This window comes from Gasterosteus aculeatus, chromosome 10, assembly GCF_964276395.1.
Source record: "Gasterosteus aculeatus chromosome 10, fGasAcu3.hap1.1, whole genome shotgun sequence".
NCBI classification, from domain to species: Eukaryota; Metazoa; Chordata; class Actinopteri; order Perciformes; family Gasterosteidae; genus Gasterosteus; species Gasterosteus aculeatus.
Window position 1 is genome coordinate 13,080,274 of NC_135697.1, and position 20,610 is coordinate 13,100,883.

At 42.3% G+C, this 20,610-nt stretch overlaps 1 protein-coding gene and 1 long non-coding RNA gene across 3 annotated transcripts; one reads left to right on the forward strand and one right to left on the reverse strand.

Moving 5' to 3' along the window:
- The first annotated feature begins 3,091 nt into the window (after positions 1 to 3,091).
- On the forward strand, positions 3,092 to 20,401 carry angpt2b (angiopoietin 2b). Of its 2 annotated transcripts, XM_040188150.2 has the most exons (10): positions 3,179 to 3,318; positions 3,428 to 3,918; positions 8,006 to 8,161; positions 8,823 to 8,944; positions 10,865 to 11,097; positions 11,408 to 11,532; positions 14,639 to 14,740; positions 17,529 to 17,695; positions 19,281 to 19,411; positions 19,652 to 20,401. In XM_040188150.2, the coding sequence occupies exons 2-10, from the start codon at positions 3,598 to 3,600 to the stop codon at positions 19,810 to 19,812; spliced, it is 1,518 nt and encodes a 505-aa protein (XP_040044084.2). In that variant the 5' UTR covers positions 3,179 to 3,318; positions 3,428 to 3,597; the 3' UTR covers positions 19,813 to 20,401. The 2 variants fall into 2 exon arrangements, with proteins under 2 accessions (XP_040044083.2, XP_040044084.2); XM_040188149.2 differs by having other exon boundaries at positions 3,092 to 3,918.
- Positions 5,092 to 17,005, reverse strand: LOC144383505 (uncharacterized). Its single transcript, XR_013450933.1, has 4 exons — positions 16,863 to 17,005; positions 16,627 to 16,772; positions 14,620 to 14,721; positions 5,092 to 5,319 (listed from the first exon to the last, which is right to left on the reverse strand). It is a non-coding gene; the product is annotated as an uncharacterized LOC144383505 (long non-coding RNA).
- Positions 20,402 to 20,610: the final 209 nt, after the last annotated feature.

Here is a 20,610-nt window from a genome sequence, read left to right on the forward strand (position 1 = left end):
CACATTATAACATTTCGTACAATAAAGTGAAATAAAATGCAGGAATTAAAAGACAATTAAAAACAGCAAATAAAATTATAAATTAAAATCTTATTTAAATTGTTTAATTAAAAGCAGAGGTTAAAAGTGCAATGTAGGTCAAATTTAGCAGAAGGCGAAGCTGAACATAAAAGTTTTCAGTCTTGTTTTAAACGTGGTCAGAGTTTAAAGTCTTAAATCTTCAGGAAGTTTATTCCAGCTGTTTGTTGCGTACTAACTAAATAATGCTTTCCCATGATTTGTATTTACTCTGGGAATCACTAACAGATTGGTGTCAGAAGATCTTAGTGATCTTGAAGGCTTATGTAGTGAAACATGAGTTAAACATAATTTAGGACGCTCATTATATAATATGTCACTCATTTATCTTCATACACTGATATAAATACATATATTGACTTTAACAGGTAACTTTGTTTCATTGTCTCCCACAGTGATACAACATGCACGGATATACAATATTTTGTGTGCAATGCTAGAATGTTTAGAACGGGTGGGATACAGGCCTAGTTCATTAGCAAATATTTGTTTTATTAAAAAATATTGGACAGCAGCCAAACTGCTCTGGGCACATCACATTTTTTGTGTTTAGTATGACATATTTTTGCTCAGGTGCTCTAACACTGGAAACAGTTTGTCCACACGTTGAATTTCTTGACACACACCGGATCTGAGGTGGTTTAATTGTGAATAATCGTACCAATACTCCGTTCTCCAATGTGAGGATCGCTTATTTCTGCTTGGCCCCGACCTGTACCGAGAAGATCTAATTCCATTGTCCCTTTTTGGTCCATCTTTATGAAAAACTACGTGCAATAACATGTGAATGAGCTTTTTTTTTAATTCTGCAGAAAGGGGCCACAAGAGGAGCAGTATTCAGAGTTCTCTCTGTGGCTATTACTGTGTCAGTGAGTTTACACAAGATCATTACCATGCTGAATCCTGTTACCCAATACGCTCACAGTATTCATCATTCATTTCACCTCAGACAGTCTCAAATGTAAATATGCACCAACACCAACATGCCTGTGTTGGTGCATTAATCATCTTTGTGGGAAAACATTATTATTATTTTTTTTAATCTGGAAGTTTCCAGATTTTTACAACAGTTGACCTCCACTGGACATGAGGTGACATCTCAATGTTATCCATGGCCGGAATAGATAATGGAGGGAATTCTACGTGCTGTGAACAGTAGTTGGAAGTCAGTTAATTTAATGCCTGACCAATGTCTGCAGAGACACACCGTGTTGAATAAAACAAAGGCTGACATGAAACATGCTTTCTTTTTCTTGTTTTCCACACAAGGTATTCAAACACTGACAGCTCTGGTTGCAAAATCAACTCCACAGCCTATTCCATGAAGTTCATTCCCTGATGAAAATCAATCAATCGTGCTGTGTTTGAAAAGCGGGGCGCTGTGTATACAGTCCACAGTGCACAGATATGAACGGATGCATATCCTTATAGATCCGAGTCACTGGTATTCTGAGGGATGGGGCCACACACTGGGCTCAATAGCTGCTGGGTCATTACGCATCCACACATCAGTAGCAGTGTGGAATGCTCATCAGTGATAAGGGCTAAGAGTCTACAGTGCATGGGAGGTTGAGTCTTTCATACTGTACACTTGTTTCCTAATGCATCATTAACATGGGAAATGTGCGAGAAAAGGAGGCAAAACTGAGGAGGAGAAATCGTGTTTGACAGTCTTCCAGTTCCTCTTTGCAGCGTTTATTTTTCTTTGGAGGTGTTGATCACAGTGAGCAAACAAACAGCCCTCATGTTGGATGTGCAGCAGAGCAACTTCCTCCCTTGCGGTCCTTGGAGGTTTTCATGTTTGGCTTGTGTAAGTTAGTGGTACTCGATCAATGTCACAGGAGAGCATTGAAAACAAGAAGAGCGTAGTAAACGTTTGGTGGCTACGTCCATTAAGATTATACTGTTATGCAGTATGAATGGAATATTATATGGCACAGCAGCTAAACAGATACCAGGTGACAAATTAAGTATATTAAGAACAAATTACTTAATTGCCTCAGTTGAACCAACAATATATACAGAAGACGAGAGCTTCAATGTGACTATAGTTCTTTCCAAAAAAGGACTTTAAATGCATCAATGAACTAATGTTTTTGATGGAAAACAACGGTAGAGACAGAGCAACAGAGGGTGCCTCACTGCAGCCTTTGTAAAAACACAGTAGACCTCCAATACAAACCATTAGAAAAACACACAGGCCGTAACTAAATCCAATATTAACTTTGAGCAAAAATTGACAACACCTTCCAAATCTAACTCCATTTTTTTGTTTTTGTTTCTTTCCTTACACCGTTCTCCAGGTTACCAATAAATTGCAGAGTTAAACTACCTGCTGGACTACATTTAATAACTTGCATCAATAACAATTTACAGCAAGAGTTTTTTTATGCATACTTTGTATGCTGGTCATGGTCATTGTGTATTCAAGTGTATGTTGTTTAGTGTATTTAGTGGAGTGCTTCATGGTTTACAGTGTAGCAGTGAGAAAAACATTTGCTTTGCATCGAGCTTAATTCTCAATGGTAACACAAATCTGTGATGTAATAGATGGATGTTGAGGTCGACTTTCTCCCTCCCCAGTGCTTCCAACCATAACTCAACTGGAGTTTGGAAATTTGGTAAACGTTTCTGGAAAAGTACAGATCCTTCTAGGTGCTTTTATTTACATTCTTAATTATTTGATACTCATTTACTTGTACATTTCTTAAATATTTATTCTATTTATTATTATCTTCTTATTATTTTCTTTATTCTATATTCTAGTCCAAAGTAGTATCATAGTATCATACTATACTATACTATATTATCAGTAATTACGATAAGAGAAAATTAGATAAAAATAAGAAAAAATAAAGCAATAGGAAGGCAGGAAACAACAAGTTGTCAGAGAAAGTTATTGTGTTGAGCAGTGTGTGTGTGTGTGTGTGTGTAGCTTCCTCTTCTAACCTCTGCAAAAACAGTACCGTAAGAGGGAGGGGTGGTTGAGTGACTATGTGCTAAGGAGTTGTGTGTGTGTGTGTGTGTGTGTGTGTGTGTGTGTGTGTGTGTGTGTGTGTTTGGAGAGGTAAGCCACACTCTCTCTTTCTCTCTCCACTGAGAGCTTACCACTTCAGCCAACATCCTGAAGCAGGCCGCTCTCCGCCGCAACCCCTCCTCTGCCCGTTCCCTCCAGACCGACGCTTGGACTCACGCTGCTTGAAAGAGCGAGGCAAACTTTTCATGAGAGAGAGATAAATGGTGAGTGAGAAGTCTGCTATTAGTTTCCTGGACCGGATTGTTGGAGTTACAATAGAAGGCAATCCCCCTTCCCTGTGTGTGTGTTTTCTGTCCACCCTGACTGGGGCAGAAACAGAGACAGAAGCAGCAGGAGCTGGACTAAGAAGACGGGAGGACAGAGTCAGAGGCCCTGAGGGACTTCTTTTGTTTTTTTTTACAACAGAAGACGGAAAAAGATACAGGAGCTATAGAGTACCAGAAGGGGCAACTCACCGGACTCCCCCCCTCATCTCCCCTGACATGGGCCGCCTGCTGGCCCTGACCTTTGCCTACCTGGCTCACCTGCTGGCCACGGCGACCACCGGCTCAGAGCGACAACAGCACCGGGTGCAGCACGGCCGCTGCACCTACACCTTCATCCTGCCCGAGGTGGAGCACTGCCATACCTCAAAGGACTTCCAGGTTACGAACACCCTCCAGAGGGACTCCCCGCCAGACGCAGAGGCAGAGGCCAGCCAATTTGAGCCAGGTGAGGCCCAGAAGGAGAGGCCTTCCTGGCAGGAGAGGAAGCTGGTCAATCTGGAGAGCGCCACGGAGAATAACACCCAGTGGCTGCAGAAGGTAAGATCTCTGTTACGTTGACCCTTCTTCTTTAGCTTTTCTTAGGACCAAATTTGAGTCTCCAGACCTTTCAAACCAAAAGTGATGAAAATAGAACGAGATGTCCACGGAATACATAACTTGATCTGTTGACAAGCTTTCATTTAGTGATGAGTTCCAGGCTTGGTTGGGATTTCCTGCTTGCTTGCTCCGTGCACATCTGGCAGCATCTCAACACACCATTTCAGCACCATGAGTGTGCGTCCGTCTTTAAGACCGCTAGGAAGCCCGAACGCCTCGTTGATCACAAGAGAAAGACAAAGATGGAGTAAGCTTACTGATATCAGATGATGCCAAATATGTAACGCATCTGTCAAATGTGTGACGTCTTGACCCTCGTTTTAGCAAGTCAGTAAGCGCAAGTTTGCGCAAAAATGTGTGTTCCTAACTCAGCTGATGTATAAATATATTCTATAAATATGTTCCTCAGTGAGTTTATCTGCTGCCAACACATTTCAGCACGGCCGCTGCCCTTTGCGGTTGCATTTGGCTTGGATTATGACTGACTGAAATGAAATGATGCGATTAAAAGTGGCCCGACAATAGTGTTTTCATTGCTGAGGTCGTCGGGGCACAGAAACAGTGTTGGGCCATTGTCTAGGACAGAGTGACTAACACGTCATCCCTCTCCACCCGTCTCTCCATTCTTTTGAGAATATTTATGGTATACACCAAACCTCGGGCCGACTGTGAGGGTTTGTGTCGAGTGTTTGGATTGGCCTGCTGAGAGCAAACATGTTGATTATGTTTCAGGATTTGAAAATGAGGTAATGAGAGTGACAAAGCCCTCCCTGTGCTTCTCGCCCCCGCTCGTGATAAGTTTGTCTGCGATTCTGTTTCCTTTCCTTTGTTTTCTTTTTCGCTGTTCCGCTGCTCCGCAACTCCGGGGATGATGAATATGTCCCACGTCGCACCTTGACTTGCCGACCACTCTTTCGTCTATCTTGCTCGCGCTCCCTCGACCCCCACCGAGAAGCGCGCACACGCTCGACTCCCACGTGCACACTCCGTCTGATGCTCGGTGCATGAACATTTTCTGTGAGAAGCATCCCATTAGGCCAACTGGTGTGGGTCTGTGGAATGTGTGTTTGAGACACGGTGTAAAGAAGAGATAGCGGCAGAATGCACACAATTCCCCCTCATGTGTACAGTTTATTTATTCATGCAGCCTGCAGAACATCCCGTATTGCACTCATCTTCACCCTGTTCTTTACAGCATGTTGTCTCTGTCTCCCACTACCACTTCACCAGAGATGTGATGAGCGAGGCCATGGTGGAGATGCGGTTTTAATCCCTCCATCTGTAGAAACAGCTCTGCTGACGCACATCTTGCTCCGTTGCCAAACTTCCTCCACACAACATCTGGAATGAACACACGGATCCAGCCTTTCAACAAGTTACCTCCAACCCTCCCATTGCAATGCATAAATGATCGCACCGTAGGTGGGATTTCCCCATAAACACTTCAGGACCCTAGAGAGGCCTTTTCAGATATGCAAGAGGTTATGCTGACCCTTGACCTCCAGATGGTGAAAGCCTTTTCAGCACCTTGTGGAGCTCATTAAGCCCATCTGCATAAGTCTGGGGACAAATTGGTATGTGGAGGAGCTTAAAACGTGGCAACTGTGTGTGGGTTTGTCTGTGAAACTCTGTAAGGTCTCGCTCAAGGCTCCCCTGAGATAATATGACCCTCTCCGTGAGCCTTCAACCCAAACCTCTTGAAGGAAAACACACCAGAGCACACAGGCTCAGAAGCACACACTAATCCAGCATGTTCCGCTGAGGAATCTTCAAGTGGGCGAGTGCAACAGGACAGTATTAATGTTCCAGATTCCTTCTTTGGTATTACAGAGAAGAACATAGTGTTTTTTTTTCTTTTGTTCTAACCCCCAACACAGCCCCCCCCCCCCCCCCCAATCTAATCCATTTAACATCCTGCTGCCCTGAGGGATTGATAAAGGATGCAAGCGTGCTTTTGTTAGTGCTTTTAAGAGCCTGCGTGGATTATGCTAATCCAGAAATATTGCATAGAGATCAAGGTGGCTGGGCTACCCTCAGGTGACCCCAGTTCCTGTCTCAGTAATGTTTCATATATAAGTATGCTACCCACACAACCGACATGACTCATTTTTCCTCAATAACAACTTTTTAATTCTTTGAACACAAAAATTCAGTGGGGACAAACTCAGAAGAAATAATAATAACCAGGAGAACATTATCCTCGTTACTTCCTTTCCTTTCAACCTTTTTAAAAAGGACAAATTCTTCATCAGCAGGTTTCAGTTCAAATTTAAACAGTGAGATTTGTAAATGCCCATATAATTATAGAGGTTGCTTCTTGAAAGATACAGTACATCATGAAAATGACGTTTTAGTCTATTTTATTGGGGTTGAGGCTGAGGTTGAGGCAACAAAAAAAGTGAATTTATATGTTGTTTTACCGACTTACAACATACAAGCATATTTTCCAAATGACCATGCTTCTACGCTTCCTCTCTAAAAGTAACTGAGAACACATGAGCCTATCTGCTTAACAATTAGGCTATCGGGTGATATTACTGCCTTGATGTTCTCAGCTGTGATCCCTACTTCATAGACACAATAAGACTCAGTAATGCTCCATCCCAACTGCAATTTATCTGTAGGCTGTAATTGAAACACTTGGACTTGTGACTTAGACAAGGTGATAAAATGCAGGGATCTTCTGGGTCTTCCTTCAGATTTAGCTCTAATCCACTGGATTGTCATTAAATTTGTTATGGAGGGTTTTTTTTCGGAATCGCTTAGTTGTCCTTTGCTAGCAAAATGTGAGAAATAAAAATGTATGAAAAGCATGAAAGAGGAAGAGGGTGAAGTTTACATCAAAGAGGGAGATAGTGATAACGATTTTTTACCAATTTGCTACATTAAACATGTTCATACTCTTGAGTTGTAATTTCTCTTAAATTTGTCAGTAATTGGATCTATTTGTTTTGTATAATTTCATAAATTTGGAGAAGAAATATTTTTAGCCTAAAGTGGTCTCACAGAAAAAATGACAGAAAGTAAACAAGTCAGATTGGATACAAAGAGAGATTTACCTAATACTATAATACTGGCAGGCAAACTATTTAATTGCAGATTCATCTCTATTTACCCACTTAGATCCGTATTTTAATACTGCATAAAATACAGAAAAAGCCCTCTACTGTGTCAATACACTATCATAATCCATTCTCTCCTAAAATACACACTTCTGTATTGAATGAATAAACATTAGTCACATTTGAATTATCTTTGATTTGTTGCAAATAAAGCTCGATACTTCTAAATGCTTTCTCCTTCGAGACTTCATTTTCTAGTCTTGTGGTTCTGATAAAGATAAGGTCCGATCTTTTATCCCCACAAAAGTCCCAATGTTAATATTACTGTTCCCCAGTTTGATATTCTACTTCTGCATCATTGCAGTGCACAGGCCATTGAACGTTAAACGACAAACTAAATCCCATCGGTCAGAGCCTTGAAGGCCGAATGTGTCGTCCAGATTCTGTTTGCTGAAACCAGCCACATTAATAAGAAAATCTATTTATTGCAGTAGGAAGGATGCCATTATATTTTTACTCCCCCTGCCAGATATGATGGGTTTCGCCAATGCTGCTTTAATGTATCTGACCTTGTGATTGATTAGGGGTGTAGGCGACGATCCCTGAAGTCCTGGACATAAATATCATGCCGGCCTGTTGGTGTAGATCATTACTGCTCCTTTTGAAATTCCAATGAAACTCCTACACCGTGCTAAATTATAAAAAAGTACTGGTTAGTATTTGCCCGAGGTGGATGGATGGATAGATGGTGTCAGCGCCGTAGGGGTACGATATTCAACGACTCCATCAAAGCAATCTAGAGAAAAATTGAGGTGAAAGAGACGGATGACTCTCAGGCTGCTACTATTGCAATGCATCAAGCTGTCAGTGGATGTATTATTCAAAAATATGATTATCACCACAATGAAACTAAGAAATCTGCCATGCAATATAATATTCTCAGAGTCGGCTTGTTCCCTGTGCAGCTGGAGAACTTCATCCAGCAGAATGTGCGCTCGGGGATGGAGGAAATGAAAAGAACCGCCGTACACACCCAGACAGCTGCCATGCTGGAGATGGGAACCAACCTCCTCAGCCAATCAGCGGAGCAGACGCGCAAACTGACAGACGTTGAGACCCAGGTGAGCCCACCGGGAGGCGCTTGAGTGAGCCCAGGGCCGAGTTGAATGCAGCCAATCCAAATGAATAAAACCTCAGAGGGTCGCAAACCGCGCAAAAACAAATGATGTCACTTGCAGAACACTTGGCGAAGAGCTAATTAAACGCAAATCAGACGTAGCCGACTGAGAAAGTGGCGCCAGGCGCTTTAAAACCAGGCTGGCATTCGGCTTGACGGACTGTGATTGACACACTGAATTGAGCTCGCCGTGTGACAACCAGCCAATTAAAACATAAAGCTCAGTAGCACAACACAGATGTGTCTTCAGTCGTGCCACAGGAGCTGTTATTACAGATTGGGCTGTTTTGGTCGCAGCGCTTTCTTTTTCCGCCGTTATCAGGGTTGATATGAAACTGCAACCTGTACAAATATCTGCGCTTTCGTTTCATCTGCAACTTCAAAACATGTCACAGGTGCATGCGAGATAAGTCTCGCTCAACTTTTTCATTGTTGGATCAAAGAGTGAAGCATTATGGGCCTTGTCATGTTCGACATTGTTTATCCCCCAGGGTGCTTTACAGCCCCCCCCACCCCTCCAGTCAATGAGCCTGTCATCACCCTCATCCATTCTTCAACGCTGCACGCGCCGCGATCGTTACTATTCTGTTTTCATTCGTCTGCAGGTGTTAAACCAGACGAGTCGCCTGGAGATACAGCTGCTCGAGTACTCGCTCTTCACTAACCGGCTGGAGAAACATATTCTCCTGCAGACTCAAGAGATCTCACGCCTCGGCGACAAAAACAGGTGAAAACACATGCTTTTTTTTTTACAGTGTACAAGAACGTCATTTTTGTACGCATGATTGACTAAAACTAAACTAAACTAAAACGTTTGCTAGGTTATTCCTGCTTTTCACCGAAAATCACCATCATTTGTCAAGAACTGTGCTGTCAAATAGCGTTTACGTAGATTTTCTTTTTGTAAGTGTTAAATTACTGTACATTTTCTTGATCTGTTTATCAGCTGCTTTTCCTTTAGTGAGCCGCAATGAGCTACCCTGTCTGCTATAGGAAACATGTCACACATCTTCTCATGAGCACCAAATTATGTTTCCTCAGGAAAAAAAGCTAAAATAAAGACCAAAAATAAAGGCCATAAAACACTGCTCATGCACTTGTATAAAAAAACTGTCCATTTCACCCAGAATACCGGAAGAGAATATGTTGAATAACTCTGACAAACACAGCAGTTAACAACAGTATAATGAGCATTGTTTAAGCATGTGTGTGTGTGTGTGTGTGTGTGTGTTTGCCAGTGAATGGGCAGTGCGGGTTAGGAGGGGTTTCCCATTCTTCTGTCAAGGAAGACGAGGTCAAATTAGGGCCAACAGAGATTAAGGACAGGGTGTTGGGCGGCGGGAGAGCGAGCGGGTGTGTTTTCTCTCTTTGCGTCCGACTGTTTGTCGGTCGATCCATCTGTACCAAGTGTGACTGGTAGAACGCGGCGCCCACGCTCGGACACCTGTTCCACATCTGGCCTTGATCTGCCCTTTTTGGCTCCTGTCGTTCATTGCAAATTACTGTATGCGGCCTCACAAATAAACATGGTGACGGTACAAATGGAGTTAGAGAGGTCAGGGTAGATTTTCTGAGGAGCAGCTGTGGAATAAAAGAGGAACGCGGCGTTTGTTGGGGGGCTACTGCTGCTGATCCTTGAGGGGCCGGGGCCCGTTTTTGAACCGCTGCCAACTAAAACGAGCTGAAAGACATGTTTGTTTTCATAAGCATTTCATTTAAAGCCCTGCATTTTGCGGTTACTGGGTAAGTGCCGGCTAATATTGATTAAGTTTTTCAATAATTATAAATAGCGCAACGGCGTGAGCATGACAGTTTAATTTACCAGGAAGCAACACGACTCAAAAATAACATGTTTGTCAGATCCTTTAACTTCATGAACATTGACGTGCTGGTTTTTTCTTTGAAAGTAAAATACATTAATGGAGAAAACATTGTTTGCTTGCTTTGCCACTTTTATGGAGTGCTCCTCCGCACGAGGCAAATATGAAATTGAAGCAATGTTAAAAATGATTTGGATTGATCCAGCCTTCATTGCAGGCCACATGCTGTGTTGCTGCCTGCAGTGAAGGATTGAGGATACGCGTACAGTGTAGCGGCTGTAGAGGGGCTGAAAAGTAGCTTGTTCTATATGGGTGGCTGCATGTTTCAATAAATAACTGCTGGAAAGCCATAAAGATCAGGCCCCAGGGATTTATGATCTTCATTTGCAAGTGGGCGGGTGGCCCTTGTGCAGACACACACACACACACACACACACACACACACACACACACACACACACACACACACGCACAGATTGTTGCCTGATGGCTGTGATGGAGAGGTTTAGCATGCAGGCCCATCTGTGAATACTGCTGCAGTACAGGTGTTTATAAGATGTTAGCCCAATGAGCCTGTCACCTTGATGTCCATTAGTCATCATCATGTAAATGTGCAAGTTTGCTCAACCTCCGCTGAGGTAAACGTCAAACAGATTAATTTCCCTCGTTCACCCACTCCTTATTTAATCTGCCACCCAAAGGGTTCAAACACCTGACATGGGAATTATGTCATCCGATTTTCACCGTTGGACAAATACTTTAGGAAAATAAACCAATACCACACACATTGATTCTGATTTTCTTTGTTTGCTTTCCCTCTTCGGTAGCTTTCTGGAGCAGAGGCTCTTAGCGCTGGAGGCTCGGTATGGGAAGGGGCTGCACGGCATGCAGATTGAAAAGCAGCAGCTTCAAGAGCTTGTGGAGAGGCAGAGCCGACTGGTCAGTCAGCTGCAGGGCGAACTGGTCGGCTCCACGCTCAACAGCAGCTTACTGCAGAGACAGCAGGCCGTGCTCACGGACACTGTTCAGCAGCTGCTGGCTATGGTCAACCACTGCAACGGTAGCGCTGAGGCATTTGCTGGTTTTTTTTGTGTTTTTGTTTTCCATGTGGAAATAAAAACGTTGAGATATGAATGAACATAAGTTGTGCGAACAGAAGAGGCTAAAAAAAGTTAAATACTGCAATGTGATATAATGGAAAATGTCAGCTAGAACAGCTTGTATTTCAAATTCAACGCTAACGACGTGCATGCATGAGCTGCAGATATTGCAGGCTTAAGCTAGGGCTTAACATTACAATAAATCTGATTGGGATTTGTGTGCAAAACCCATACGTTCGCTGACTGTCCACCTTTTTTTTGTTGTTGCAGAAACTGTCAACATGCCCAAGGAGAATCCGCTTAGTTTCAGGGATTGTGCGGATATCCTGCGATCTGGAGTGACGGCGAGTGGATTATATGGCATACGCCTCCCTAACTCTACGCAGACTGTGAAGGTAGTAAGGCTTAAAGGTCGTCGGCCTTTTCCTGCAAATATCACCTAACTGACTGTGACATGAAACTTCTTTTTGCTTGATATTTTCCCAATTTGTCTTATAATATCTAATACCGGTAAGCTTATTTTAAAATGAAATTCTGAGGGCTTATCAACACTATTTGGACGCTGTAAAGACCGGAAGGACAAAGTAGTCTGATGTAACGGTAATGTGCCGGAGCTTTTGGTAAAGTGGTTGATGGAAATGCAACGGAGGGTTATAGAGGGCCCCAAAGGCTTCACGGTGAGTGGGTGTGCACTGCTGAATGCAGAGTCAGAAAGGCTTAGGACCTGAAGTATCTAGCTGTTGCTAACTCAACCGTGGCCTTCATCACCAGCAGACTGATCTCCTCTTTGAATAAAAGCTATCATGATGGGCTGGGATATTCACTCTCACAGTTAGCACAGAAAAGAAAAGGTAGCAGTGGAACTGTTTTTTATTTTGTTATTCATTACTTTCAGTCCAATTTTCTGGTTGGCACCATCTCCTACCGCCTGTATTTTCCCCTGTTCTTCCTCTTCATTTCCTGTGGGCAAGGCAACCAGGTGTTGGGCACTTGTGCCATGTTTTTCCTGCCAACTAGGGCCAATGTGCATTTCCACTGATGTGAGTTAGCGTTCCCAAAATCATTGCTGCTTTCAATCTATGCCATCTAAATCCAACGTGGCTGGCAATCTGGGTGGCAGCGTGAAAGTGGGGCAAATACAAATGACCCTTTTTTGTCAAAGCAGAGCAGGTTTTCTCAGCTGAGAAAGTGACAAAAGGTGTACACAGTACTTTAGGAATGCATCCAGTTCACTCAGCCCGAGGACCAATCAACCGTCCGGGGCCATCGCTGGTTAACGCAAAAAGTGTACACAGTACTTTGGGAATGCATCCATGCATCTTTAAACCACGAGGATGTAAATAATGATGGTGTTTACAAAGCGAATTATTAATAGTTTGGATGCAATTAAAAAAAAAAACTAATGAATAATGATGAACAACAACTGTATTATTCTATGGACTCATACGATTGAACACATATGGGATTCTCTCATGGTTGTGTCCCCTAAAAGGAAAGAGCCACAGAATAATATATTTAATAAAAAACACAAAATACTGCTTAAATTTGCTGGATTTTTGCATTTTACTAAAATGGTTCTGTCCTCAATTGACACCAAATGACAAATAAAAGGGTGGATGTGGTCTAAATCAGAACAATGACCACATTTGCAAAAAGAACTGGAGTTTTGATGTACGTTCTAATTCCGTTTTATATATGAACTGAATATTTCCTACACCAATGCTCAACGACATACAGAAAAATCAACAGTCTGACATCAAAGGATGATTCGCTTATACCAACTCATCGAACCAGATGAATGAACGCCGGAACGTGTGTTTTATGTGCCAGAGAATAATCACAGCATGTTGTCACTCCACTCGGTGTTCTGAGGGAACAGACCTGAGTGCCTTTTGACCTTGATGTGGCTTTCCTCTTCTAGGAATGTGCAGTAAGATGTCATTTCATTTCAAGCAGAAAGCAGCACTTGACTTGTTGAAATAGAGGAACCCTTTGGGATGCTGTCCACACACCAGCGTCAACACCTCCTTCCTCCTGAAACCGCTCAGGGTGATTTATATGGTCGGCAACATTCAGTACCTGCCATGAGTAATTTAGCACCTGTTTAGTATTTCTGGTTGTGTAGATTGTTATCGAGTCAGAATCATCAACAAAAATTGGACTGAGCAACATGGTCAAAATCCTCTATCGTTATCGTAAGTTTATATGTTGAAAATGGGATCACAAACAGAATGTTTTAGGTTACTTCAATAAATTCTCGACATGAATCCATATGGTGATGCATATTCATACAGTATTTACTCCTGTGTGAGTTAAATAGTGACATGATATTAATAGTATTTACTTATTAAATGAAACATTTTGGTTTAAAAGTGAATATGCACAAACACTATGTTTGTGCGTATACAAATCAAATGATTTATTTCCTAATAATTTCAATTGTGTGTGTTTTATAAAAATAACGACAAAGAAATATTCAAACAAAGGAACATTTTCCTTTTTAACAGGTTTACAATTACTTCAGAGTGGTTGAAATCTTTTTTGGAACCCTGGTTGAAAAATGGTTTGCAGCTGCTATCATTAAATTAAATAACAAAACAATGTGTTTTGGATACAGTCCATCAGTATTTGGATTAGCCCTAATACACATTTATCACAATAGTAATAGTTTTTCTGAGAAATGTGTGGTTGTTAGTATTAATTAAACATGATTAAATATGCCTCCATTCAAAGATAATACATGATCATACTGAATTATTACCCAGCCCTACAGTATAAGTATATTTTGAGGTGATAAGATTGCACATGATTCATTTCTAAAATTCCAACCTATTGCTTAAAAGAAAGTCTTGCCGCATATGAATATGCAATATGCATACACTTCAACTAAAAAGGACAAAATCTTACTGCGATATGTCCAGTGAAGCCCCTTAAAACGTTAAAGAATTCCTAAACAAGACAAAATGTCACTATAGTGTAATCCAGTCCCTATTGCTCTCCTAAACATAACAACATACTGCCAAATGTGAAACCAAGTAAGAAAAAAAATACATTGTATGTAACCAAACGTGAAAGTGTCTCTTCCTCGACCCGTATGATCTTTTATCCTTCCCACCTGTGAACTGTCATTATGAAAGCGGTCATCTTTATCAATGACGCAAATGTTGCTTTTTGGTTTAAATACATCCACATTGTTACCTGAAATAGCACCAGTTCTTTTGCTTGAATGCTGTGTTAAAAGGTGCAAAATGATAATGATGATAATGATAAGATGGTTGTTGCTATGAGGTGATAATATATGCAAATGTTGTGTTGTGTTAAAACAAATCAGTTATTACTCCTTTATTAAAAAGGTCAAAATGGTTTTCCTGATTTGATCAGGAATTATTCTATTATATAAGTATGAGCCAGACACCTTACAAAACACAACCATTGTGTCACCTGGACACAGGGAATAAAAGCGCTTTGCGTATTATGCCTACCATGCCTTCGTTTCCACAGGTGTTCTGCGACATGAAGACCGGCGGTGGCGGGTGGACCGTGCTGCAGCACCGGAGTAACGGCTCTGTGAGCTTCCATCGTGGCTGGAGAGAGTACAAAATGGTGAGTTCATCAGGGAGGGAAGGGGGGGGGGGGGGGGGAGAGGGTATTCAGGGTCAAAGTGCATCATTATCAGTATCCGCACTACGGATCGGTACTGTGGGACCGAGCAGGAGGTTCCAATAACCTTCCGCGGGGTGGTTTGGCGCCGAGAGGCGTGGGATACCGGCCCGCTCGTGATCCCAGGTGACCTGCGGTTGTTGTGTTTGGCCGCCCTCGTGTACTCTACCCGCCCCCGTGTTATTGCACCTGCTCGCTTTCCCTCTCCCCTACGTGCTCCCGCACACCCATGCACACACGCTAATGCGAGAGCACGCACACACACACACACACACACACACGACTAGCACACGGAGCACTACTGTTGTACCCATCTTCAAACCCAACAGCTTTTGTAAGGGAATGCTTGCGTGGGGATGAAAGTACTACGAGAAACAAACTGGATATCATAATAATTGTACACAAGATACTATGAAGTTGTTTCAGCACTCCGGCCGGATCAAGCGTGTTTTAGTAACCTTAGGGTATGGTTTTGTTGGGGCTTACGTTAAGACATTAAGACTATTTTTCTGAACCTCATCGCTTGAAGATTTTTCAAGGATCAAAGTTCCGTTTGTGAAATAGAGAAAAAACACATGCTCGCAGGCCTTTTCTTTCCAACTGTGTCGAAATACACGGAACAAATGAGAGAGGCTAGTTTGGGATTTAGCTGAGTAGCAATTTGCTTCTCACCCACGCCAACAAATCAGTGGCTCCAGCTTTGATTGAAAGTAGAATGGAGAGAGCAGCGTTACCGCAAACAAGTGATGAAAAATATGTGGTTCCAGTTGGCAGAGAACGTATGTACTAAAATCTATCATCTTCAGACACTCCATATCCTCAAAGCTAGTCACCAAGACTCTCACCTAAGGCCAGTAGCAAACACAAAGTTTGTCAGCGAGATAAAGTGACGTAGGATTCTAAGGTAAACAAGAAGAAAATGTTCCACTGAAACACTGAAAAGTATTCTGAATAAAGGGCTGTGCGGTATGGCAGAGATATAATCTCCTACAAGTCATTGCATATCTTCATATCTTTCTATCACAGTTCAAATTCAATTCTGGTAATTCAATAAAAAAAGCAATATGTATGAAATAACCTCATGCTAAAACTGAAAAGACTTGCCTATTAAAGCCTTAAAGGGGAAACAAAAGCTGATAGATGTATTACAGGTGGCCGACATTAAAGCCTGTGACAAACACACATCTTGAAATGACACATATTGATTTTGAACAGGTTTTATAGTTTGATTATGCACAGTTGTAGGCTTATTAATTTTCAGATAATGTATGCATACGTTTCCCACTGTGATGCGTTCCGCTTGCATCAGTCAAAAGAGACATTTTGTATTTTGTCAGCTCTACATGACATTCATTAGCAGAAGCCTTATTATATCCCTCCTCTTCAGAGGTATCTTTGGCTGAACGTAGCATGTTATTATCCCTTCCCACAACATGCATGTGTGACTCACTGTAACCGTTTTCATTTAATGCTGAAATCAATGTCACATTAGTGTGCTTCAAGCTGTTAACACCCTCTACCATTGACTCCTGTCAGAGTGCCACGTCCTCTTTTGTACCCGTTGCTTTATATTCCAAACCCAAGCGGCATACAACACAAATTGTTGATGAACGACTATGAAGCTGCAACAACAGCTTCTATGCTCATCTCTATTCTCAAGGAATGTAGATCATTCCTACAGAACCTACTCAATAAATTAATGTTTAGATGGTGATCGTGGAGGACGCATTCTAATACAAGTTCAAATTGTCTGAGGTTGTTACAGCACACAGGGACAGGACACAGATAATAAGATAATAAATAAGTAATTTATTAAAAGTAAATACTACCTCAATTTAGCCTGAGCTTGGCGTTTCTGGGAAGGGGCTGAAGCCCAGAGGGAATCAGGCAGATCCGACGGAGTTGAAGCAGGTGGGGATGTCGGAGTGGCGTGAGGCGGGCGGCACGTCAGGTAAGAAGCAGGTAACAGCGGAGTCTGCACAGAGGAACTGAAGTTAGACAGAAAGAACTACAGAACAACCAGAGTTTGCTAGACAACACGAGCAGGAATACTGCGCCAAGTTACCACTAGGAGTATGTAACGATGTGGCGCTGGAGAGGTGCACAGCCCGGGGTCCAAACACTGCAGCGGTGAATCATGGGATGTGGATGAGCTGTGTAGGAACGGAGCGGGATGAATGGCCACATCTCTTGCAGGTGGGGACAAACAGCACAGACAGACATATGGGGGAAAAGGAAGATACAAACAGAACGTGCATATTAATCTGTAAAAACAACAGGAAGCTGCCTCACTATTCCAGTGAGTCAGTGCCAATGAACCACTGCTGCATGCTGAAAAACAAAATAAATAACATTATTATCGTATAAATATTTGGTTTGCCATGCACTACCTGAAACATATAATACTAAACCCCGGATCCCAACATAGAGGTACCTGACGTTTAGCTTTCCACCCCCAGTTTCTGCCGCTAGCCAGTCATCAATGAACTGTCAGTTGGTTGCACTGATAGAACATTTGTAGGATATTAGGATAAAAGTTAAGTCTTGGCCCATCGCTTTGGGAGTGGATTATTCACCTTGATAAACTATGTGCACTCTCTACGGCCAACAAGATGATAAATGTGACCTTTTCAGAAAAACTACAAAAACACTTGGCAGGTCCTGGTAAAAACAAACCCCTTTGTTGGAAGTTTCTTTTTCCATTGTTTCTCTGTCTTTGTGTCTGATCCAGGGCTTCGGAGAGCCGTCTGGGGAACACTGGCTGGGGAACGACATCATCCACAAGCTGACCAGCTCTCAAGAATACAGCCTTCATGTGCAGCTAAAAGACAGAGAGGGGAATGAAGCTTTCTCACATTACGATCGCTTCTACATAGAAGCAGAGGACAACAACTACAGGTACCAGCGATGCGTAACATGTTAATAGTTACTGACCACGCAGTCTTTATTCTTACAGTGCTAATATAATTAGCTGAAACAGCTTGCTTATTAAATCATCCTATTATATCACAGAATATGACTAAAAGCTGAACTAAAACACTTTTCTCCAACTAAATTATTTTCCCTTTTCCGAAATCAGACATGAACATGACTATAATGAAAGGGCTTCATTACAGAGAAGTGTTTTATTAAGAGCCTTCTACTGTACAGTATCTTCCTCCAGCTGCTTTGCCTCGGCCTGCTTAGCGTGGAGGGAAATAAGCAGGTTCTTGTGTTCTCGTACTCTTCCTTACATTTTGTCTGGCCCTGGGAGAGTTTGGCTGTCTTCTCTGCGAAGTGGTCCTCAAGCTCCCTACTAACCAGAAGAATTTTCCTCATGATCTTTAAACATTTTCTTGAGACTCTCCTTCAGACAAGAGATTTCTGTCCCGTGACTCTTGATGGTCTGTTCAGCCATGGTGATCTGCTTCTGGTCAGCCATGGTGATCTGCTTCTGGTCAGCCATCAGCCATCTGCTGCTTAGATATGGCGATTTCTTTCTGCTTATCTATGGCAATCTCTTCCTGCAGACTTCTCACCCTTGGCTTGGAAGGTCCTGGCTCAACTTCCTTTTTGTGGGCATGATGCTTCTTCCAAAAACCCATTGCACTGGAAAATGCTTTTGATTTTATAGTTAATAGCTTAGTTTTCAGGGGTTATAAGTTTTTAGTTTGCAGATTTTTTATTTCAGCAACACAGTCTGCTTTCAACAACTATAGTGCCATAAGACAAGCAAACGAATCTCAGAACTTGAAACGATAAATTGTTTTTAGTTTTCAGAACTAGACACGTATGAATAATTTGACCAATGTAACCAAACCCTTCGATAGAATGTACCCAGTTATAACATTTTTGTGCAGATGTCCGAAAAGTTTACCAGGTCTCACCTAACTCACCACCAGATGGTGATCAGTTGACAGCTCTTCCCCTCTCTTTAGAGGGGCACAGCTGCATTTGCAGTTGACATTCGCCATGAACCATCATTAAAACAAAACACAAAAGATATTCTTTCCATTAATACAAATTGCCCACTACCTTGGTTTGTTAAGAGCCATAAAGCTTAGTTTTCCTTCCCTGTAGTGTAGCGTTTGTATAATCAAAATATGCATTTACTCATTCATATTAATGCTTGGCAAGAGTGGACACCTAGGTGGAGATGGTCACTTGTATTTTACACACACGATGAAAATGCTATGATTTCCTACTTCATTTACACATGGTTATAACTTGCTATAATTCATCTTTATTTTGTGTGATAATTTCTTTTGTTTTGTTTCTTTCGTATGTCGTGTTGCACAAGGCTCAGCTCTGCACAGACTATGTCTGTCAAGAAGGATCTGTAATGGAGAGCATTGGGTCGTGCCCTACTTAGATGTTTTCACTGCCATGCGGAGCTGCCAACAAGCATAGTTGCCCAACGCAACGCTAAATAATAAAAGCTGCTTTTGGCTCATTTTTTTCTTCTGAAACCCTTTGCTTTTTTACCACTCCCCCAAAACTCCAGCCTTCACGCCGAAGGCTTCGGTGGCACAGCTGGACGGACCAGCAGCCTCTCCCACACCGGCACCCAATTCAGCACCAAGGACAGAGACAATGACCGCTGCACCTGCAAGTGCGCCCAGCTCGCATCGGGAGGTACGCAGCTTCCCCTCAACTCCTATCCTCGTCTCAATCGGTCCGTCCTTGTAACGCATCTTGTTAAACACTTCTTTCGAACCCCCTTGTAAATGTCCAAAAGTGCATTTCATTTTCCTTCCGCGCCAATATAAATTCAAACCGGACTCTCAGCTATACATTTGGGTGTTGGATTTCATGGGCTCATATTTAATACAGTTTGACCCTTTTGTTGAACTCTGTCACATTCCCTTTTTTCAGGTTGGTGGTTTGCAGCGTGCGGCCCATCCAACTTGAATGGCATATATTACCCCAGCTCATCCAGTGTGGTTCGCTACAACGGCATTAAGTGGTACTATTGGAAGGGTCCAAATCTGATGGCTACCATGACAACCATGATGGTGCGCCCGGCAAACTTCTGAGGGCAGGGCGCTTTCATGATGCCAGATGATCAATGGAGCCGCTGCTGAATCTAATGAACAATTTACAGGAAATCATATGTCTGGGTTAGAACTTTGTATCCCACTGTCGGCGGTTTTAGGTTCTCAACGCCCTGGGGTGTATTTAGCAATTGCCTGGAGACACGTGTGGAGTCTCAAAAAAAAACTGTGGTTGAAATGAATTCCTGAGTGAGAATTTCAACCAATATCTATTCACAGATGGTTTCCAGACTGTATTTCAAGGATTACTCAGACAATGGTATGAACATTGCTACAGATGACAAAAACAACTGATCGCGTCAGCTTATCTAATGCAACTGTTACTCGATTCAAATCAAACTCAGCAGCTTAATGGATAAACCTTCAGAGACACCATCGTAAAACCAACCCTTTTTTATTAAACTGTGAAAACTTGTTGTGTGCTTGTCCGTTTGCTTTGTGAGAGATCTGGTTCATGAAAGGACATTATACGCTTTCAATGTTGTAATTTACTTTCAAAACTAAGACATATGTAAAACACCCTGGAACACCCTTCTTACAATAAATTCATAGTCAAAGCCTTTGCCTATAATCATCAGCGGCCGGTGCTCGTTATTGTGTAAGCTACATAAACCCCGACAAGCCCCACATGCTGGACTCAGGTGGGAACTGCAGACCATCGATCTGATGATTCATCCCATAACACTGGTCCCAGTGGAGTACGTCAGCCTAACTGGTAGATAGCACACACGTTAAGGTAACTAGTCGACAACATCTGCTAATTGTTGTACATCATTCACT